This window comes from Orussus abietinus, unplaced genomic scaffold (genome assembly GCF_000612105.2).
Source record: "Orussus abietinus isolate OABI.00-Male unplaced genomic scaffold, Oabi_2.0 scaffold479, whole genome shotgun sequence".
NCBI lineage: Eukaryota > Metazoa > Arthropoda > Insecta > Hymenoptera > Orussidae > Orussus > Orussus abietinus.
The window spans coordinates 26,516-49,794 of NW_019394623.1; the positions used below are offsets into that span (position 1 = coordinate 26,516).

Sequence of the window (23,279 nt, forward strand, 5' to 3'; positions counted from 1 at the left end):
GAGTCCGCCCGAAGGTGAGTAGCCGCTGCGCGGCGACCGAGAGAGGGAGGGCGCGGGTGGGAGGAAGCGGCCTCCAGGTGGGAGAGGAGCAGTCGGCGTCGGGACGCCGCAGCGGGGGAGGGGGCCCCCAACCGCGGCGATGCCGCTTTTTGTTGCCGCCCATTAGGCGCCGCGGCGCGGCGGCGTGATTCGCAACTCTGTTTCTTTATCTCGGCACCGTACCGGTGGTGTCGCGACTGATTCCGAGACAACGACTGCCTGCGATCTTCGCTCTCTTTCTCTCTTCTTCCCTCTCGCCCTCTCCCGGTGCTTGCGTCTCCATCTCCCGCACTCACCCGCGCTTTTTCTCCTCCCTTCTTCAGGCCGATCTCTCCTACACGGACAATGCAGAGGGACGTGAATCACCCGCCGTGCGGCTATGACGCGCCTATGTACATATAACGATAATGGCAAAGATACGATGTATCCGGTAGGACGAGTGTAAAGTCCTCGGGAGACGAGGTGGATTTAGACTACCTACCGGAGTCGGTGGACGATTTCGATCGGGGGCGAGACCTTGGACCAAAGGAGTAAGTACAAAACCGAGAACTTGGAATGTTTCTTGGACAAAGATTCCAAGTTCCGATACGGTCTCGATCGAGGCAGTAAACGGTTTCCACCCAGTTTCGGTCAGGCCTCGCCGTTGGGAGTGATTTAGGGTCCACGTAAACTGAATGAAGAGCCAAGACCCGGAAAAAAGGAAGAAATTCCCGTAAGACGACGACCGGAATAAGTACGATATATTAGAGCGGCGCCCATGTATTTCTTTTCGAGCCCGAATTCGGTAGCGCTCGGTAACAATTAAGCCTTCTCTCCTGTCGCTAATTTCCAGACCGGCGAACGAGCTTGACGGACGTGTGTACCTTGCGGAAACAATGAGCACCTTCAGCCGGCTATTTTCGACGTGTCTTCGCCGGTGGAGGCGAAAATCTCTTTACTCTTCTCCACCCCCTGACCGACGTCATCGGGCAAATATTTTCCCGGGTACGTTCAATCGAAAACGTGCTTTGTTTATAATCGCCGGGTTTATTCCTGATTAGTCTGCAAGTTCGGCGTTCCGAGTCGAGGTCTAAGAAGGATATGACTCCGTTTGAAGTTACAAAAGCGACTCGCTGATGGTGTACGTGGGAAGTTTCAGGTTCGCTTCGCACTTTGACCAGCCTCGTGTACCTATGAGACATCCAGAAGCGACATCGGGGTGGAAACGAGAAGGCAAGGGGCGGCGATCGCAAACGGAACCTCGGATAGGCAAGCCTATGACGCATTCTCTCGGCGACCTTTGACCCTCGGCGTTGCCTCCACCTCGCTAGGTGCGCCATCACCGAGGCGAATGGCGGACACGCATAGGTGGCCGAAACCTGGCCGGATTCGTAAAACTGAAAGCTCCTGGACAAAAAGCCGACCTCTCGAACAACTGTGCGCCATGTGTGCGCCACTTGCGCTCTCCCTTCTCCTCCCCTCAAGCCAGGAGGCCCCACTCGACCTGACTTGGCCATCTCGCAACTCCCGCCCTCGCCCAGAGAATCCGGAGGACCGGAATTCGTATTCGGCACCTAGACCTGGGAACCCTCCTCGAAGGTATTTGTCCACATTTTGTCCTTGGCTCCGCTATTTCAGACTTTCGAAAATACGACTCGATGTGCCATCGAGTGTCATCTTTGTCCCATTGGTTTGTCATTTTCTTTCAGGTTTACTTACCGCTGATTCATTGCGTAGACCGAATGAAAAACTTGGCTGGTATACAGCGGTGACTTTGCCGGAGATAAGGCAACTATCTTTTCTATCCTTATCTTTATCCTTATGGGCAAGAGTCGCTTGCTTCTCTATTTGCGGAGAGATGGAAACGCAAAATGGAGTAGAATAATGCTCAATGCTCGGTAAATATTTACCGAAGGTTTCCAAACATCCACTACCGGTTGGCTTTCGTAATCCTTAACCTTAAGATACCTCAAATCGGGGGGATTTTCTTAATCCGCTTAACTGTAGTCGATGCATTTGTCGTTCTAAAATAACTACTTAGATTTGCGGTAGCAATTATCCCGATTCTAAATTATTTGGGTTTATGGCAGGGCGTCGTTCTACTACATTGATCAATTATTGACGAGGAGCCTTTTAAAAGTAGGATTTTTATGACACACGTGGGTAAGTTTTAACGAAGTACGACAGTCCGTCAAACTCTAAAGTTTATCTCACGATCCTGTCGATGGTATCAAGCGTTGCCTTTGATCTTTTGTAATTAATGTACCTAGACAAATATCGCGGTTAACCTTCAACCCTTTAAACCGTAGGGTCCTCTCCCAGCACTTTCTGAATCTGGAGAGCAGAGGCTCTTTCCTTGGCGACGTACCGCGACGATGTAATCAACTCCTCGACGAGCGCCAGATAGAGGGCATAGGTATTCGTTTCTCACAAGTAACGCAGTCAGAAAAACCGAGCAGCCCTTCTCGAGGATCTCCCGTGCATCGTAAATCACTCGTTCGGAATCGTTAAGTCTAGAGGAGCGGATGCAGGCGAACGATAAGTCGCCATCACGGAACGACCAAGCTCTATAAAAAACAACAGATACGGAATTTATCTTCCTATCAAGAGACCTCCAATCAGTCGGAGCACCACCGATTCTCCAATAAATCCCGCATGAAATGTCCACGGGACCATAAACGTTACATCTACATAACATTCCATTTGGCATGATCACGTGGGAAATATTGGTACATGCAATCCATACTTATCATAATGCATGATTTATGGCCATCGTGGTTATATATCTTCTAACTAAATTATTTTTATTCCTCGCAGGACTCCTAATGGCGGTACTAGGAGAGGAGGAGACCGTGTCCAAAGTGTCCAGGTGCAACATGCGGCAAACTCTCGATGCAAAAAGGGAAGCATCAACGCAAAGGTCGCAAGGGAGAGAGAGAGAGAGAGAAGCAGCTCTCGACCAGGCGAGTTTGCACGAAGCATGGACCAAGGGCCTCGGTCATGGTCGCCATATGGGCAGCAGCCCTGGGGGCTGTAAACGCGCACCTTCCCCGTATGCCCCGTATGCGGGCCAGATTTTCCGGCCTAGGTGCGCCGCCGACTCACGGACACGCGGCCAAAACAATGCACGAACGGCCCGGGGACACCTATGCGTGGCACACGCGTGCACCGCCATGGCAGGCCCCATGAGAACCTCTGGAACCGAAATCTCTCATCTCGCACCGACCCGAGTCGGGTGCAACACGAGGCGGCCTTCTGAACAAACAGAGCCGAGACTCGCGATACTAGGAGCAAATCGCCCGAGGATGCAGAGCGAATCTGCATCCTCGGATCTCTCAGCTGAACCTGAACGAGAGAGAAAGGCACGCTCGGATAAGAGTTAATTGGCATAAATATTTATTCGTGTATGGATCGGACGGACGAATCGGTTGCCTGGGATGAATTGAACCTCGAGGCCAGCTAATTTAAGGCAGTCTAATTGTTGGGTGCACGTATACGTGCCACACGGATTCGAAAGGTACCCCGAGATGGTTAAAGGGACCGCCATTTGGCCAGCTACGGGGATTTAAAGGGATAGCGGTTACGCATTTTGGGAAGGTGTGCACTGCAAAATGCTGCCACGGTGGCAATGGCTATTGGATATGCGGGGGGCCAGCCCAACGAGGGGAGCAAAGCTAAGCCAGTAATGCAATAACTTGAATAGATGCGCATGCACCCGGAAAGAACATAACCTACCCTCCGCATAGGTACATACGAGTGTATGCACATACGTGCTACGGACCAACGTGGAGCGACGAGGGTCGCTCGAGGGGATTCGTCCCGCGGGGAGGTACGTTCGTATTACAAGTACCTAGACTGTATTTGGGATACATGCGAACGTACCGGCACAAAGGATCTCTGCCGTAATTAATCTCCATATCGATCGACGTCCCGCAATCTGGATAGTCAAGGTTTTCTAATTAAAAAGAAATACCGATAAACTCTGACATACTGTAAGAGAGAAAACTCGCAAACGTAACATTTGTTGGAACATTAGGGCCAAGTGTTAAAATGAAGAATATTTTATTAAATCCGTCAAGCGCCGACCTCGAGATGGGAATGCACATTTAAATCGTACACCTGCCATGGTTGCTCTTTAAAAGCTCCGCACATGCTTTAAAAGGTACTTCCAGACAAATCGTTTTTGCCGCTGATCACGGCATCCCGGGACGAAGGGATGGTGGAAAAGTGAATGGAAAGATCGTAACTTCCACCTTCGGAGTAATAGTGCGTAAGTAACTCGAAAATATAGCGGCTCGCGCGAGGGTAAGGATTTTCAGTTTGTGGTCGAAAAGGGTCCACTATCATGGGACGTTCGGTTCGGCACTTGGAAGTCTCTAGTTAACCAGATACGCTGGACTCTAATTAACCAGACCGGCATGCCTGACCGTGTGCATAATGGTTTTATAAATTTACAGGTCGCCTTTACCATCCACTAGGAAGAACGGGAAAGACAATCGGGCGACGTCGGACCATCGACCCGCCGTAGACGGAGATCCGTAGTGGAAATATCGAAGCACGGTCGAGCCATAATAAGGGTGGCCAATCTACGAGCGAGAGGAGAGGAAGGCGCGTGCACGCGTGTGCACCCCGTAGGTCTCCTCGTAGGTTCTGTCCTAGGTAGGGTGGCTAGTGCTCACAGTCAAATAGAGAGAAAAAGACAGGACGAGCGAGCGAATGAATGGCTTCCAATCTGTTCCATCCCTTTGTGGAGCGGCTCGTGCCGCGTGTGCAAATCCACCCCTCCTTCGCCCCTGCACACGCCTCACACCTGAGCACAATGGCCAGCCGATTTCACCCTCGAGCTTCACCCTTCCCCGCCCGAGCTCGAATACTGACGCGCATAAGTACGCAAGGATTCGCCTATTCGCCTGTACAATCCGCGAATAGGTATGTACACGTACAATTATTCAGGCAACGTCCGCCTCTCGCTGTCTCTTTATGAGAAGCTACGCCTCGCTGCTCGCGCGCGAATTTCACGTCAGAAACGGAGGTGATTAAGCACGGCGCTTTTGTTCTTTCTCGCTGATATCGGACCCCGTGTTTTGAAAGGACCCTCCGCGGTCATCGGAAGCGAAGCCTTAAGGGGCTGTGAACGTCGAAGAAATTACACATTTTTGAGGCAGTTACGAGTCAAAATTAAAATTTTACCATGATTGAGGTACAGGCAATGGCTAAATAAAATTTCAATCCCATCCGTTCAGCAGTTTTTCAGGAATCACCTGCGACAGGTGCAAATAATTTTTTTCTACTACCCTACGTTTATAATAATAAGTAAATAAATATGTGCTTTTTACTGAAAACAAAAATTTTTCTCCATTCCCCTACGTTAGACCTTTCATGGGAAAAAAAGTTTGTCTGTGGCGAGCATAGCATATATATACATCAGAAGTTCTTACTTCTACATGGGCGTTCCATAACCCAGCGGTTACGCTCACCACTCGTACCACGTGGTCTCTCGGGTTCGACTCTCGCTCAGGAGAGATTTTTCGGAGCCTAAGGCAGGGTCTACCTGATAGTCTTACTGACGAGTCCCCAGGCAGACGTGGGACGAAACACAACAACAATGGGTATACACCTACATGATCTATAATGCCATTACATGCAGAGCTTTTTGAGGGAAAAAAAAAATGGTAAAAAATGTGTAATTTTTTCGACGTTCACGGTGGTATAGCCCCTTAAAGCGATGCGAACGTGGTATCTAAGGGTTCAGTTCTTCGTGAAACATTCCTGCGACCCATGTGTATGAAATCATTCAAAACCTTATGGAATATACCATATGAAACACGTAGGTCCTGTCTCAACTCCCCTGAAATTTCATTTTATATAGAAAACTGAAAGCATTTAAAAAAAATTAATTTCACGCGTATAGGATCTTTTTTAAGGCCTCCAAATTCTCAAGGAAGAATTTCGATCGATTTGGTCCTCCCAATTTGGAGGAGTCTCATAAACGAGACTCCTTAGGGACCACTTATATGTGCCCATAATTATGAAAGTGGTCTAAGTCATATATTTTTTGTTTCGAAATTACATTGAATTAATTTCGTTTGAAATAATATGGCGTGAAATAACTGATAAACTCATTTTTTTTTTAATTTTGACTTTGACCACTTTCATAATTATGGGCACATATGTCACCTTAATTTCTCCTTTCCATTCGGGTTTTCGGTCCTCGAGTCGGGGAAACGCGTGAGGTTGCCAGCCTCCGTAGCGGCCGGGAAAATTACCTGTACGTTGCTCTCGCGCATGAGGGCTGGCTTGCACATAATACTTGGGAATCGGAGGTCGCGGGGAGAGGATCGCATCGGTTCGAAGTAGCGATAGGTGCCCGCGTGTTCCGGCTCGACTCTTAACGAGCATGCGGGCGTCGCGGTGGGAATTCACTCAATTTAGGCGTAATCGCTCAATTAAGAGACTCGCGGGCGGGGCTCCACGGTGTAAACCGTAAGTGGAGCGGCGCTCGAAACGCCGTACCGTTTCGAGTGACTCAGGCGTCGGTTTACGTGCCGGGCCCCCACGTGTGTCGCTCTCTATTTGCTCGCCTTTCTTCCCTCTAAGTGCATCCCGCGAAATTGCGAGGAACGGGCCCGGGCGAGAACGAGTAATCCCCGCTTCTCACGCCCAGTGGCGTACTCGACATTACCGGGACGAAGTCGCGACACGTAGCGATTCGTCGCTCCGACTCCGTAAGAGGGAGGAGCAATATCGGGAATTATTATCAGCCCTTGTCTCGAGATAAATAACCAATCCGTTGAGAGGATTTTCCGAGCCCCTCAGAGGACGCCTCGACGCGTAAAGAGACGGCCATTTCGATTGATATCCCAGGAAGAACCTCCACCCGTTCATTGGCAAAGGAATTCGATGCTCGCCGATCCTCGGCCGTCTATTTTTATTGATTCGCCAGTATCACGGACCGCAGGCAGTTTGGTCGGTGAAGTCAGAAATAGACTTGGCTGAAAAAATTCGCTATGGCATCATGGTTTTACTGGAACGCGTTCCGGGGTGCCTAACGTTCGGATAACTCGCTTATCTTGCTTTCAGGTGATTTTCCGTCTTCTCTTTGGAAACTTTTGCGGGCTCGGAACCGTGGATGGGCGAAGAGAGGGAAAAGTAGGCACGCGGACTGATAAGCGGTAAATATCGTTGATCGACTGTGCGAAATCGGTCATCGGTCGGCGATGCACGGAGGGCAGGGGGGCCTTTCGGCACGGGGTGCCACGTGCCCTTAGGCTCTTCGGTCCTGCAACCCCCGTAGCCCGGCCATCGCCGGCCGAGTTACCTTTACCGCGTTTACTATTCTCTATTGTGCACGACTACGATACGGGAATCGTGGGGAGGTTGCGAGATCGCATGAGTCATCCAGTCGAGGTCCATCCATAGGCGTAAGTACGCCCCACCGCCTATCCGCGAGGACCCTCAGGAATGCTCGCTCTCGATTTCCAGATCCACATAGGGTGACGGTTCTCAAGTATCTATTTCATTCTCGTAAACCGGGTCCTCTGGTCTTCGGTCGACGCATACCTGCGCTAAATTGTATATTTTTGTACGAGCGAGTCGGGTCCTTAAACTATCCTGCCAACGAAATGCGATCACGGCATCCAATCTTACCTACGGATCAGTATTTATTAGGGATGTTCGATTCTCTTAAAAATCGGAATCCAAAGAATCGATTCTGCAAGAATACTATATATAATTAACACAAATTTAATTAATACATTTTTACGTGTCGAAAGCTATCCATGGAAATGAAATGAATTTTGTATAAAAAACTAAACAATTATTAGCCGTTTATATAGCAATTATACGTCTTTTCTAGCTTTCCCTTTGACCGATATTTCCGGCCGAGATGGTCGACGGAGTAAATGAGAGGTTCCGATTGGCTGTTGAAAGTCAGGTAGTCAGTTACGGCGGAAGTGCGTCACGACGCTGAGTTTCAGTAGCCAATCTTGTCGTGGCGACAAACAGCAACCGATGAGCGAAGCGAATTTCTCCTCTTTACGTTTCAGTCAAAAAGAATCGGTTTCTCGATTCTGAGGGCAAAGAATCGATTCTCAAGAAAATTGAATAGTAAAGAATCGATTCTCAAGAAAATTGAATAGTAAAGAATCGATTCTCAAGAAAATTGAATAGTAAAGAATCGATTCTAAAAATCGAATCGTAATCGAAAATCCCTATTATTTATCTTTCTTAGGTCCATCGAATCTATGTTTCACCTAACAGCGCCTTCTTTGAGGGCGAAGAAAAGGACGGTCATTTTCCTCCGGGTGGTTTAATTTCCTTCAGAAGTTGCCTGTAGAAAGGTGAAACGTTAGATACGAGTCCGACGTATATCTACCTGGAGTTGTCCAGCATGGGCAGGGCTCCTCGGTAGCCTACGTCACTGTGCGTATCCAGTCGATGCATCAATCCGGCCTGCATCTGTATGTATTTACGGACCCCTATATGACATCATCGCCCTCCCGTGGTCCCCGTTCGTTTCGCTGGGTGACTTCTGTCGCCTAACTCCAAACACCCCTGCCCGGAGAGTGCCACCTCCCTTTACCTTTAATCTTTATCAATCCACCCAGGCGACGCGGGCGGACCGACGAACGTCGGCGAGCATTATTCACGGACGATGGCACGTCCCGACGTTCCCCGAACCTGTCCCTCTGGCCGCCTTTCGTTCCGTGTGGTTCGTGGCTTCTGCCCGATACCACGTGATCTCCCGGTGGACCACGTGATCCCAGGCCGGACCACGTGACCTCACGCGCAGCGACTCGAGTTCTCCTCCCCACTCGACGTCGCGGTCGAGTACTCGCCCTCTCCCGTCCGGCGCAGCCGCGCACTCCGTCCGTTTATCAACGCCACGGCGATAAACGAACCTTTGAGGTTGCATTCTTCGGGCGACTTCGGACGGCCCCGCGAGCCGACCGAGACGAGCCGAATGCTCGCGAATACTCTACGTCGGGTCGGCGCGAGGGGAGGAGACCCGCGACGCGCGAGCTATAGCTCCCAGCCAAGTTAAATTCTTAGAAAAAGAGATTTATGCGCGCATTGATAGGAGACCCGAATTTCGTAAGGACCCCCTCGTACGGGGTCGAAGATGACCTTTTATCGAGTTTAGTTATTCACTCCGGAAGCTCGTCCTCGGAGATGTCGGGAACTTTCAGGATATTTAGGTCAGGAGGGTGTTTGCGTCTTTCGATCTCGGCTGGAATAGGATTTACGTGGATCTATGCGTTCACGGTTCGACGATACGCGGTTTAATTCTAAGATAAACGGTTGAAGAACCGCGCATTGCTTAAATGACTGGTACACGTTAAAGTATTGCGACGTCGCCGTACCGAGAAACTCCGACGCGATGCGTTATCGCGCTCTTGATACCTCCCTCGTGCCCGCTCGGCCGTAACGAGAAACGATTCATTTACCACGTTTTCTCCTTGGAGCGTCTTATTTGAGAAATGACTCCACTCGAACGGCTCCAGCTCGCTGTATAATTTTCCGAACCAGTTATCGAAGCTTTTATGCTTCGCGAAAGTAGAAGGATGTCAGTGGCTGTGTGGCTGGAGGAGGGATTAGGGTATTGTTAATGATTATGTTGAACGGATGGTAACGAGAAAATTTCACCGCTATTTTTGTGGGAGATAGGTTCTCGGGGAGTAGGGTGGATCCAAGGTGGGGACGGCACACCTGAGGCGTGGGTGTTGGCAAGCTAAGGGGACAGGTAGGAGGAGCCTACTTGGACGACTACCTACCGACGCCACACCTACTATTCATTATTCATTATTATTTCTTTACCTGGGTGGTGATCAGGTTATGTACAGGTTCTCAGGTTCGAAGTCCAAGAAAAAGGTCCTTTTTTTTTTACCGTGATCAGATTATGTACTAGATACTTTTCTCCTCAAGTTCCTTTGTTTCCAGCGTATCGCAGTAAGGCCTTAAAAGAAATTTCCGGTTATCTGATATTCAACGCACGGATTATTTATTATCTAACGATGATATATATATGGTATATGTGTAATATTATGTATTTCATTTTGGAGCATCGGTACTTGACGTACAATGCATGTGTGTGTATATATGTACATATACGTAGACACATGGAATGTATAACTATTATCATTGGTGTCACCGATAGCATTTTTCATTCTCCACTCAATATAGTAATTCCAAGTATAAAAATACTTTTTTCAAGAAATATGCTGTATTGGTTTGGTAATGACCGTTTTGCGCTGCCGCAGTGGACCTTTAAGCGAATGCCTGTGGCGCCATCTAATATCACCGTACAGATTTAAACGTTTCTCGTAATCGTTAATTCCTGCAACAGACGTTAGATGCCGCCACGTTAAAACGGCCATGAGTATAATTTCTTATCGGCTATTGTACAAGAAAGTCAAGGAAAAATATTTCTTAAGATAGAAAATGTATTTCGTTATTTTGTACAACGTATTGCAAAGTATTATAGAAATCAACGTATTAAAATAATATATGTATATATACTTATAAATAATTGCTTTCGCTTAGTCTGTCACTCTGGCGGGCGCGAAAGATACGTTCAAGAGTTAAAATGCAACAGAAAAAGTAGTAGAGTTCTGTGCCAGCAGTACTCTTTGAAAGAAACGAGTTGCTTATCTGAGCGAACGTAATTTATACAAAAATCACAAGCTAAGCCCGTGAACGAATTGTAATTATTAAAAAGAAAACATTTTAAGAGAATACCAAGAAATCAATGTCAGTTATTGACGAATTATACTTTTTACTAAACACTTAATGGAATGAATAATATACATTACATGCGATTGTTTCGCACAGAAGAACCGTTTTTCTCTTTCGGTACCTTTAACAGCGATGACTTCCAAAATCAGATTGGTAGAGATTTGAAGGAAAAGTTAAAGCATTTCTGGTCCGAGTGCAAAATATCGATGCGGTTACCTAGAATAGTTTTCACTTAAATGCCTGTTATAGTAAGTGAATACTTCATTCTTAAAAGGAATACTCCTTAAGAATTCCAAGTAACTCGGCACCTACTACTTTAACTGTGTATGTAGGGTCGGGTACACAAAATCGTGAAAGACAAAATAAAATCATATTCTTCCTTCACCTTCGATTTAAATGATTTCGTAGTCAAAAAATAAAAGGTAAATTGCTTTGTGTCACCACCAGTTTTGGCGTATTCAGCAATCTGCGACTACGCGGTGTACTTCTAGACGATTGCGATAATTTTGGAGTGGCTCCGTTTGGTGTCGTTGGAGTCAGATTTTTTCTTATTGGCTTTACTGGTGTTTTAACTGGAGTTTTCATTTTAGGTTTTTTATTCTGATCTTGCAAGTGTTGCTCTGGCAGGACTGAACTGCGCAGTTCGCCCCTCTCTTTTAAATGTTCTTGAAATTCTGCATAAGCTGTGGCAATTGAATCTGTACCTACGGACCGTGACCTCCGTTTCTTATGACTCTTGTTTTGCGAAATATGTTTGCTTCCACTATGGTTCAGTACTTTTTTTGAAAGCTGATAAAAAAAAGAAATTAAATAGGATCAAGATCTAAATCACTTGACATGTAATCGAGTTGTAATTTGTAAGGCATTAATACCACGGTGATTTTCTTCAGTTTTGATGACGATGCTGCAGGTCGCCGTTTTTCACTGCTCATGTTACGGCGTTTTGGTGTTTCACTGGCAGGACTTACATCGATGAACTTTCTTTTACCTGGTGTAAGTCGGCTTGTTCCGGCACCGTATTTTGAGGAACTTAACGGGGTTTTCTTTGTAGAACGATCTTTAGCCTGTTTCTGCTGAACGAAATCAATGTCAAATGCATTTTAAAATTGGATAATCCGTAATGAGTGGTTTACCTCATTATTATTTAATTTGAACGTTTTGTATATAGAGAAACTAGTTTAGATGAGAAATTAAATATTATTATACACCAACATTATAGTATAACTTGCTGAAACTAACGAAACTAATTTTGGATTGTTACTTACTCTAGTGTTCTTCAAGGTTTCCTTTTCCTTGTTGAAGTCTTCCCATGATTGCGCTAGAAAATCTGATAGTGGTATTCCATCAATTGTAAACACTTCTCCATTCTTATTTTCATAATCTTTCATAAGCACACCTAGCTGCTCTTCTATTTTAGGTAGTCTCTGAAAGGTTGTATTACAAATAAATTTAATATTAGTCTGAAGAGATTGTTTCTCTTACAAGAAACCTAGCAGTATGCTTTTTATACCTTCTGAATTACTTTGCGTTCCTTTTCCTCTGCAAGTAGTTGGCCACCACGATTATAAAATCGTTCTGGATCTTTGGATCGTTGCTCAAGTTCCTTTATCTTCTCCCATAAATGTTCCCGCTCAGTCAAAAGTTCAAAGATTGTTCTGAATTCAAATAGTAACACTGTTTAGTACAAAGTACAAGTGCATATGTAAACATACTGAAATATAATGGTACATACTTATTTGATTCATAAAAGTTTTGTAGTCTTTCCACCTCTAACTCATGAAGTGACAGCAGATCATCTGTATACGTTTGAGAATACATGTGGTAAAATTCTCGTCTTTGAGTTTCGCTAAATTTACACTGGTCCCATAGTTCTTCTAACCTGGTTCGCATCTTACCTACATATTTAGCTATATTTTCCTTTCGCTTTTCTTTACACCTTTTAATTTCATTATTTAACTACAACAATACATATTTTTATTTTCCATCGTGTACTAAAATGTGCATACATAAGTAAATGAATGTGAACTTACGGCATAAAGAACTGACACACTATGACCAGGATATTGATCTAAAAATGCTTGACCAACATGAAGTGGTTCATCGAGGTATTTCCATAATGCTATCAATTCTTCTCTCTTTTGTACAGCCTGTTGCTTTGTATCTTCTAACTGGTTCTTAAGGTCATCGTGAAATTCTTTTAATCTAGTCATATTACTGGCCGTAAAAGTAAAGTTTTCAAAGTCATTGCACACCAGTAGCTCAAAATCCAGGCACGGAGAAATGTTCAGTTGATCTAACATTTCAAGTACTGATCGGCGTGTACTCATAAATAAATGTTGTAAACGATTCTATATGTAGAAAAAGTAACACATAAATGAAACTTACAATAAAAAATAATTCAATACATGCTTCGCAAATATACAGAAGCAAAATATTACTTTTTATGATCTTCATATAATATTACATTAATCTACCAATAACAGAGAGTACAATTAATGTTATACCTTTTCAGCTTCTTGCTTTTCCAAATATAATTTGAAACTATCAAGTTGTTCATCAGTAGGCAAGTTTGCATTAATGCCCAGTGGTTGTACTCCAAGCTGTTTGCAGATTTCTTGTTCCTAGAAACAAATATTTTGTTTATTCTTTGTAGAAAAAAAAGTTTTTCCGATAACAAAACTTACTTCTAACATACCTGTGCCAATAACGTTTGTAGACGTTCAAGTCTTTGTTCTTTCATCACATTAAAATCGTATACTTTTCTTTCCAATTTTTCTACCATTTCAAGAACAGGTAAATCTTCATATCCCACAACAGAATTACTTATTCCTAGTTCCTATTAAATTACAATAAATTATCGCATTAATTGAGACATTCTGTTATCACAATATTTAATAAAAATAAAATAGTAAGAAATAAGTGTTTTTATACGTAGTTAAGAATAATAGAAACCTTTGAAAGTCTTCCTGTTTCATTAACTAAATGTGTTAATTTCTCAAGAAGAACACGTTTTCGGTCTTCACATTCTGCTTGCATCTCATTTGATAATTCCTAAAATGAAAGAGGATAGTTTTAACCAAACAAGATATTTGATTAATTATAAAAGATAATTAGAAAGTAAAATAAACCTACATGAAAATGCTGATAAATTTGATCGTAGTAGGTATTTTTAATGTGTTCTCCAAATCCTAATTCATCCCACATCTTATTTAGATGTACAAAAAGATTAAGTACTCTGTTGGTGATTTTATTTAAGGCATGTTCCCTAAATTCAAATTGGATATTGGATTGGATTAATATTAGGTTAAGGAATAAGTTCCTAAAGTTTTAATTATATTACGTTACGTTAAAAACAAGGGAAACTTATTTCTCCACCTAACAAATCATATGTTCATTATGTAATTTCCTGTACGCGATTCTTATTTAAGTATAATGCAATTAGTTATGAATGGCAAACTTAAATTATTTATTTTGACTTCATTTATAACTGAATTCAACAAGTTTCGCTAAATACAATGTACGCTTTAGATCAATTATATTAGACAATCTGTCGGTCACTGTAAACAATATCAATATTGCAAAGATTTTAAAGTATACCACCAAAATTTCAAATACTTATCCATTCAATAAATTGAAAACATGCACTTCACACTAAATATATGTTCGAATATATTAATCACTTATTAAAAATGATATAAGTAATCAAAAACTCAAGAACATTCTACTAAAGAGAATGAAAATAACCGAGTATGATTGCATACTGTTAAGCAACCTCTACTTACATTCTGGCGTCTTCACTCATTTTGATCGTTTTCCTTCGTAATATCGTACTTTACCAAGTATCTAAAATCTTTTCGAGCTCTGAACAACGGAAAATAACTGATATTGCCTCTTACAAGGAAAAAGCTGTTGACATATCCTGTATTTCAAATGTTCTTCGGATGGTCCTGCAATGTTTCTTACCGTGACCGCAACGTCTTTCTTTGAATTTTGCTTCCTGCAGCTTCCTGCGTAGCGTTCACCTTCAGCCACTCTCATAACGTTAGCTTCTTTTGAATTCATAACAAGTTGCGATTGGTTAAGCTAAGCCATGAATAGTGTGTATACAGGTAATGAACCTTGAGATCAGAGATGAGTTGGGAGATTGCTCACGGGCAACGTCTGTGCTGCCCTCCGGTGGAGGACGTGGACGGCTAATACCCTTGTCACCTGCACCCCAATGGCGGCCCATTTCAAGGATCCTCCTCATCTCTGCTCTCAACTCATCTCTGTGATAACAAACATCGTTTAACATAATTTAACATCTCTTACCAACAAGTTCAGCAAGATCTGCGGCGATGAACCAATGATGACTTGAAAAAAAATAGATCCTGTTGTGATCCACCTAAACCTGGAAAGGGGTACAAAAAAACAGGCAAAACGGAACATTAAAAAAAAATCCAGGAAGTCTGAGATTAGACAGCGAATAAGTTACTAAAAGTGAAGAATATTGATGGTATATCGATCTCGTTAAATTTACTGAACTGGTATATTTCATATTACTAATTGTTAGTCTTTACCAGATTCTCTACTCGGTTAGTTAGGTACTGTCTTCCGCTCCCCACTTTCCTTGAGCCGAAGGCTCATTCTCATCCCGCGGTCTTTTAACCCGTCCGCCTCCTCACCTCCCTCACCAAATTCCAGTAAAACTCTTTTTTGTGGACAATAGCGCGACCAAGCGGCGCAAATCGGAACTATTTTGGATATCCCGCATTTTGATCAAGCAATGGGCTTCTAGGAGACGTTGGATTTCATCGTATCAGATCGTATATACTAGATGTAACTTTTGACGAATTCGGATACGGCCTAAATAATATTTTAATCTTATATCTGATCAGAACGTCAACCGGGAGAATGCAGCAGTACGACATTCTGATACAAGAAATCGAGGGCATCGACGATTATTTAGGTCCAACGTTCCGGTACCTTATCTTTTTTAATTGCAAAACAATGCGTAAACATGGGCGTACTGAATTCCGCGGTTTTGGAACATTCTCGCGTACGCAGATGCATGAATTTTTCCTGCATATGCGCACTGAAAGGGTCAGAATGTAGGGAAATATATATGTATCTCAGTCAGAACCGAGTAGAGGCGTGCTCGGAGCTGAAGGGCTTGTAATATGTCTAGATTGTCAATTTCACAAATACAAAATATTCTTCCTAATGTCGCCCCTAAACATGAGCATTTATTGTTGGAAATCGAATCAAGTGACATTAGCAGCTTAGGTCTTGTTATCAGGTTGCCATTTATGGATGTTTCATTTTAAGTCAAATTTACTATATCATGGTCTATACTAAAAGCGTTTTCAAATATTGGAATCATGGTTTCATAATACAATTACCATTTGTTCTATTTTTCAGGGCAATATATGATGGAGATGAACATCAAAAGTTTATGGATAAATTGGTTGAAAGAATTAAGAGTCATGACAAGGATATCGAGCGAATGTGTAATCATCATTATCAAGGCTTCATAGATTCTATAAGAGAACTCCTGCGAGTTCGTTCCCAAGCAGAACAACTTAAAGTTTGTTTGAATATATCAAGTCTATTTTATCATGTCAGTTACATATTTATTATTACACTATATCTTATTAGGTTCAGATATTAGAATTGGATAAACACATTAGTGCAACGACATCTAAAGTGATAGAAAAAAGAGAAGAATTGGTAAATGCTCGAAAAGTTGAAAGCAATATGGCAGCAGCTGTAGACAGTTTAACAATGTGTCTTCCTGTACTAGCTGCATATGCAAAGTTGCAGAGACAATTAAAAGATAAGCGTTACTACCCTGCACTTAAAACTCTTGAACAATTGGAACATCACGATCTTCCAAAGGTTACTAACTATAGGTTTTCTTTACAAATTACAGAACAGATTCCAGTGTAAGTTATTATGCTATCTATCTAGCCAAAATATTTGTAAGTAATATGATTGTAACTAATGAAATATCATTATCCTTACAGGTTACGTGAAAATATAAAAAATGCTTCAATGTCTGATCTACGTGACTTTCTAGAGAATATCAGAAAGTATTCGCCAAAAATTGGAGATGTTGCAATGCGACATGTAAGTTATTTATAATTGGAACTTTTTTTAATTGTAATTACAACTAATAATACCAAAAATTTATTCTTAGACTGCTGAACAGTTAACAAGTGAGGCTGAAATTATTGGACGTAAGAAAAAGCAGTCTCAACTGAATTCCTCGATAGGTGACACGGAAGAAGAACTAAGTGCACAAGACCTTATGGACTTTAGTCCTGTTTATCGCTGTATGCATATATATACCGTGTTAGGTGAAGGTGATACTTTTAAATCTTATTACAGACAGCAAAGGAAGCAACAAGCTAGACTAGTTTTACAGCCTCCCATAAATATGGTAAAATAAATTTCTTTTTGAGTGTATGATATTCTATTGGAACATTACTAATGTATGATGTTATTACAGCATGAAAGCATAGGAGGATACCAATCATATATTTATGGAATCTTAGGATTTTTTGTAGTTGAAAATCATATTTTGAATACTGGCAATGGATTGGCAACACGGGCTTATCTGGAGGAACTGTGGTCTATGGCACTGTCTAAAATTGTAAATGCCCTCCGAACCCATTCGGTAATTAAAATTAGTTACGAAACTGCAAATTGTTCACTGATATTCACTTTTTATCAAGAATGGACATTTTAATGAATAATATGATGTTTGAGCTAATGAAAAGTTTTTTGCAGGCTTATTGTACGGATGCGGTGCTGATTCTAAAAATAAAAAATTTAATAATGCTATTCAATACAACATTGAGAGTGAGTAATGTTTTGTGGAGAAACTGATCGTTAATTTGAGTAATTTTTACTTAAAGCTTTTTGTTGGGTGAACAGAATTACGGGTATCCTGTGGGACAATTGTGGGATTTGCTACAAGAGATTAGAGTGCACTACAATGAGGTTTTGATGCAGCATTGGGTTCAAGTGTTCAGGGACATTTTGGACGCGGACAGTTTCCTACCAATCCAGGTGTATATTCTATAGTACATCAGTTATTTTATGATTAATATTATCAATATCATGCATCTACTAATTTTGAGACTTTTAATTTTTACAGGTTTCATCACAAGAGGAATATGATAACGTTCTTGGTTCATTTCCATACCATGACGAAGAACTGCAACAGGCAGATTTTCCAAAAAAGTTTCCCTTCTCAGCAATGGTACCTAAAGTGTATCAGCAAGTAAAAGAATTCATTTACGCTTGCCTTAAATTTTCGGAGGACTTGAATTTAACGCAAACGGAGATAGATGAAATGATTCGGAAATCGACCAATTTATTGTTAACACGGACATTTAGTGGGTGTCTTACGTCGCTCTTTCGGAAGCCATCCTTGGCACTTTTACAAGTTGTACAAATTATAATCAACACGGGTTATCTGGAGGATTCAACAAAATATTTAGAGGAATTTGTTTCTAATATTACTGGGTGAGTACAACGATTTTGATGATGATAAACATCACGACTAAAATAATATTCATGTAATAAATTTAGTACACCACATGAGGGCCAATTGAGTTTTGGAGGAGTTCAGTCTGCTATGTTCAGAGTAGCGAGGGATGATGCTGAGAAGCAGATCTGCGATAAATTGAAGCAAAAGCTTGATGAATTTCTGGAGTTAGAAAATTATGACTGGAATTTAGCTGAACCACAAGGGCATGCTTCTGGTTTCATTACAGATTTAATAGCATTTCTTCAAAGTACTTTTACATGTTTCACTAATCTACCTGTAAGCTTTCATTTTCGTAATTACAAAATTGATTCCGTATTTGATGAAGAAATCTAAAATAGATACTATACCAATCTATATTCAATCTAATCGTTAAAACAATTTTTTAGGAAGAGGTTGCGCAAGTTGCGTGCAAGTCAGCTTGTTCTCATATAGCTAAATCAATACTTCGAATATTAATCAGTGAAGATGTAAAGCAAATTTCTATGGGTGCCCTCCATCAAGTAAATCTTGATACAATACAGTGTGAACGTACGTTTCTTCTAATGAGATATTTAAAAATATTGATATAATGTGAACATGTATTATCAATTTAATATGTAATTTTTTTTTAATCTTGCAGAATTCGCTGCTTCGGAACCAGTTATAGGATTACCGGAGGGAACATTGCTTCAGTTCTTTGCACAACTTAGACAACTGCTTGATTTGTTTATGAGTTGGGATTGGCCTACATATTTTCATGATTATGGTCATGAGTCCAGTAAATATAATCTAGTCCCGCCTAACATGGCAGTACTATTACTAGAAAAGTGCGTTTCAAATACATTTATGGTATATACATTGGAATTTAGGAATTACGCTTACTTACTTTATATAATGTGTTTCAGGTTAAGAGAGGCTGATAAAAAAACGGTATTTTCGGTACTGAAAAAAAGTGAGAGAGATAAAAAGAAATTATTGGAAACAGTACTAAAGCAATTACGGCAGTTGGCGCAGACCACTCAACAGTAACCTATTAGAGCTTGCTTGCATTTACAAATATAAAACACAACAATTGTAAATATGTAATATAAATATATTTAATGAGAGACACTATTCTAAAAGCAATTATTCGTGCAGTTTGTCATTTTGGACCACTTTACATATATTTTTACTGGGCTACTCTTCAAAAGGATGTTAAATTAGAAAATGTAGCAAGTTTGAAAGAATCAACATCCAAGTTATTTCAGACATCACAGTATATTTTCAGATGACAATATTGGAAAAAAAATGCATGCAAACTTACATTAAAGTATATTACAACAAATTTAAAGATAAAATGGGAAAGCGCATGTGTCTTCGAGCATCCAGTATATTTATTATTTTAATCGCCTTTTTCCTTTTTAAATTGATAAAGTTATGTTACATGTACATGAGTCACATATGGTACAATATACTCAAAGCAACTGTACACCAGACTAAATATCAAGTATAAATTCCCAATTCCTAATGTTGCAACTGCAATTGTACCTAGATTCAAACACCGTGATCAATATAACCGACCACCTTACAATGGCAATTTCAACTTATATTCATCTTAAAGTATTGAACATCCATACGAAATATAAAATGGATAGTCTGATAGATAAGAGTTATATTAGGAATAGTAAAATAGATTAAATACAAATCAACAATAATTCCGGTAATGATGCCCTACATAGGCAATGTCCAATACTCAAATGGATTGGCCAAGCATTTAGTTGAGGCGAAACAAATTATATTATGCGAATGTATACCAATAGTGATACATGTGGCACAATTTAATCCATGATATAAATTGTAATGAGCAGAACTAATCATCAGCATTATCTGGTTCTTCATCAGAAGGTAGCACGGAATACTTATTGGAAGCTACGAAGTTCTGTAACATTTGATAATAAGGAATATATTTAAAAAATTAAAACGGTAAACAACTTCTATGATGCTATTCTTAATTATATCAAGCTCGACATACTCGAAAGTTAGAAATTATTGGATTAATAATTTTTCTATGACAATGTTACTCACTGGAGCTTGCTCACTGGCCACTGGGATTTTATCTGAGTCATCTTCTCTATCTCTTTCTTTGTGCACCGTACTAAAACAGATTTTATTTTGATAGGAATGTAAAAGTTAAAATTATATATTTATTTATTGATAAGCTTTATTGCATAATTTAGTATAACTCATACCTCTCGTTAGATTCTTCAGAATCGTCTGGTTTATCAGTGCCACGAGTTGATGGAGCAGCACGAGAACCTGAAGATTCTCTTGACTCTGAGCGTTGGTCTAATTTAGTAAGACTATCTGTAATATATTTTATTATTGTTTCTTCTTTTTCAATCACGTTAGTATTAAATATTAAATAAAAATAATTTATTTCAACTTAGTTAATTTATAACATCACCAGATCGAGCAGAAGTTGAATGACTCTGAGCTGGTCTTTCCATTGGTCTCTCTCGGTCTTCATCTGATCTCCAGGTCGGACGAGGTCTTCTTTCTCTGTCATCACGGCCATCCTAGAAAAAGTTGAAGTTACAAGCGTTATGAAGTAAATTCTTTAAATATTTATATACTCAATTAAAAAAAGAAAACTTACTTCATTGCGCCGGCCCCAAGTACCTTCTCTTGCTCCGCGTTTATCGTCACTGTAAATATCAATTTGTAAACATACGAAGTTTTGGCTTTAACTTACTCTTTACAGTTATATACATACGTCTTTCCTTTGCTTTCGTTTTGTACAAACTCCAATTAAAATTAATTAACTATGTACACACCCTTCTTCTCTAGATCTTGTATCTGCATAAGACCTAGTAAGACGTTCTTCTATCTCTCTTTCTCTGGCAGCAGTATCAACAGGTTTAGCAGCACCGAAAATATTAACTGCTGGAACAGGAGTTGGTGCTGATGATGGTGCTGGTGCAGAGGTTTCGTTTGATGATGAATCCTCTTTTGCAGTTATGGGCTCAATTGGTTTCGAACGTGGTTGTAATTGTAATTTTGGTCTGGTTCGAAGTTCATCTCCTTTAAAAGAAATCCTATGTTAATAAGTTATGTTCAGAAGTACATTTATTATATTTATAAAATTTTATCTTACTCTCAGCATCTTCACTTGCTGGTCGACGATCTTTTTCCCAATCGGAGTCTCCATAAGTACGACGTGGACCAAAGCTACTGCCCCTGTCTCTATCATCCTCTCTGAAACCACCTCGATCTCGATTTCCTCTATCTCCAAAGCGAGACCATTCTTTGTCTCTATCATCATCTCTAAAGCTTGGTCTGTCTCTAAAAGCTGAACCTCCTCTGTCTCCTTCACGCCAACCACCAGGTTTATCATCAGCTAGTATATTAAAACAATATCATATTAATTCTGTATATTCAAAATTATGCTTGTTCAAATTTGGTGCAGTAAAAGTACTAAACCTTCTCTATCTTCTCCTCTTCTATTATCAAATCCACCATAGCTGCGAAATCTGTCTCTATCAGACGAATCTTCTCTTGGACCACTTCTCCAATCTCCAGAAGTACGTTCAGGATCATCTCTGTAACTGTCTCGACCCATTCTCGATCCAGAACGTCTATCATCATTGCTGCTGTTTGATACTTCAATTCTAACACGTCGTGTCTTGATAGTCTATATAAAATAATAAAATATAATTTTGTTGTTTTCAAATTATTTTTGTGCTTTCAAAATATGATTGGTTTTACTGCATTTGTAATACTATAATAATGTAATAAAAAATACCCTGTTTGTCATAGATAATGCTTCAATTAAGGTTTGGCGATCTTCAAATTCAACATAGCCATAACCTCTCAGTTTGGAAGAATCCTTTGGAAGACGCATATTAACTATCTGAAAAATTTATATTATATTTTTATAATCATCCAATACTTAACCATATATGCATACAAGACAAACCTTCATATCTGCAAAGAATTCAGCAAGTACTTCTTCATCTACTTCATATGGCAAGTTGGATATGTAAGCTACATATGGAGGATTTGTTGGGATATTTTCTTCGTCAATACCAGGGCCTCGAGCAACTCGTGGGGCCGTTGGTAGAACGACTGGTTTCTTATTTCTTCTTGAAGAATACATATCTGTTACATATAATATAAACCATTATTTTACTATTTGAAGGTATCGTCTGTAAATATATATTTTTTCTTCTTTCTAGCTTAATGATAATCTTAAAAATCATGTATTCATCGTATCATAATCTATTGCATCTTCTTTTTAACACAAGAGAACCATATAGCATTTATAACTTTCATTTGTGCTAAAATAATTTCATACCATCATAATCATCATCTTCGACATCATCAGCCCAGCTTGATGATTTCATAGGAGCATTAACATGTGCACCAGGAGTATCGGCCAAAAAATCTGTTAACGGTAGCGTTTTCAACTTGGTTTTCTGTTCTTTAACCTTGTTTTTCTTTCCTTTTTTGCCTAAATAACATCAAGCAGTGCAATTTGCAGTTAAATACAGCAATGAAAGTTTTCTTCATAAATCTCAACAGGTATACATATATACACCAATTCATGATAGCACGAGCATGCCACATCCCATTGAGGAAGTTTGGTTAGGTATGACAAAAGGAACGAAAACTCTTACAAATAGAATTTTTAGAGCAAAATCTTTTTGTACCTTTTGAAAACATTAACTAACTTAACGATAAATACTGCGAAACGTACCTGAAGACATGGTTAAGGATTAAATTTTTGAAAACGTAAACCAATCCGTAACCCAGTACTGCACACGGCCAACCTCGAGGCTGTAAGGCATAAAATACCTAGTTGCAAGTGCCACTTCGCTATTGGTGAAAATTGAACAATGATTCACACTCGACAGTGCTGCTGGAGACTGCGCAGTGATAAAGAATGAAACTAGTAGTCGACCAAATAAAATTTCTGTCGATTATACAGTTGAGGTATGTACTAGAAAGAAAATATCGTTCAATTAAAATCTAC

The 23,279-nt window shown here is 40.7% G+C and overlaps 3 protein-coding genes across 10 annotated transcripts; 1 reads left to right on the forward strand and 2 right to left on the reverse strand.

The window, feature by feature from the left end:
• Positions 1-394: 394 nt before the first annotated feature.
• On the forward strand, positions 395-19,736 carry LOC105703211 (exocyst complex component 6B). 7 transcript variants are annotated; one of them, XM_012431425.1, is made up of 19 exons: positions 395-772; positions 872-1,023; positions 1,172-1,617; positions 1,728-2,181; positions 2,328-2,747; positions 2,836-4,288; positions 4,476-4,677; positions 16,153-16,318; positions 16,390-16,676; positions 16,758-16,860; positions 16,931-17,173; positions 17,243-17,410; positions 17,524-17,595; positions 17,671-17,805; positions 17,894-18,264; positions 18,331-18,565; positions 18,676-18,817; positions 18,909-19,095; positions 19,174-19,306. In XM_012431425.1, the coding sequence occupies exons 8-19, from the start codon at positions 16,187-16,189 to the stop codon at positions 19,295-19,297; spliced, it is 2,199 nt and encodes a 732-aa protein (XP_012286848.1). In that variant the 5' UTR covers positions 395-772; positions 872-1,023; positions 1,172-1,617; positions 1,728-2,181; positions 2,328-2,747; positions 2,836-4,288; positions 4,476-4,677; positions 16,153-16,186; the 3' UTR covers positions 19,298-19,306. The 7 variants fall into 7 exon arrangements, with proteins under 7 accessions (XP_012286848.1, XP_012286852.1, XP_023288657.1 ...); XM_012431429.1 differs by lacking the exon at positions 1,728-2,181; XM_023432889.1 differs by lacking the exons at positions 395-772; positions 872-1,023; positions 1,172-1,617; positions 1,728-2,181 and having other exon boundaries at positions 2,333-2,434.
• Positions 10,454-14,779, reverse strand: LOC105703213 (protein regulator of cytokinesis 1). Of its 2 annotated transcripts, none has more exons than XM_012431437.2 (11): positions 14,535-14,779; positions 13,885-14,017; positions 13,705-13,803; positions 13,448-13,588; positions 13,257-13,373; positions 12,783-13,100; positions 12,485-12,708; positions 12,263-12,407; positions 12,018-12,176; positions 11,625-11,822; positions 10,454-11,541 (listed from the first exon to the last, which is right to left on the reverse strand). In XM_012431437.2, exons 1-11 carry the CDS (start codon positions 14,552-14,554, stop codon positions 11,161-11,163), a joined length of 1,935 nt encoding a protein of 644 aa, XP_012286860.1. In that variant the 5' UTR covers positions 14,555-14,779; the 3' UTR covers positions 10,454-11,160. The 2 variants fall into 2 exon arrangements, with proteins under 2 accessions (XP_012286860.1, XP_012286859.1); XM_012431436.2 differs by having other exon boundaries at positions 11,625-11,825; positions 14,535-14,778.
• LOC105703215 (eukaryotic translation initiation factor 4B) lies at positions 19,620-23,090 on the reverse strand. The gene is made up of 12 exons (XM_012431438.1): positions 23,004-23,090; positions 22,602-22,757; positions 22,224-22,405; positions 22,050-22,157; positions 21,728-21,938; positions 21,402-21,644; positions 21,082-21,328; positions 20,904-20,952; positions 20,712-20,823; positions 20,497-20,611; positions 20,333-20,402; positions 19,620-20,186 (listed from the first exon to the last, which is right to left on the reverse strand). Exons 1-12 carry the CDS (start codon positions 23,011-23,013, stop codon positions 20,118-20,120), a joined length of 1,572 nt encoding a protein of 523 aa, XP_012286861.1. The 5' UTR covers positions 23,014-23,090; the 3' UTR covers positions 19,620-20,117.
• Positions 23,091-23,279: the final 189 nt, after the last annotated feature.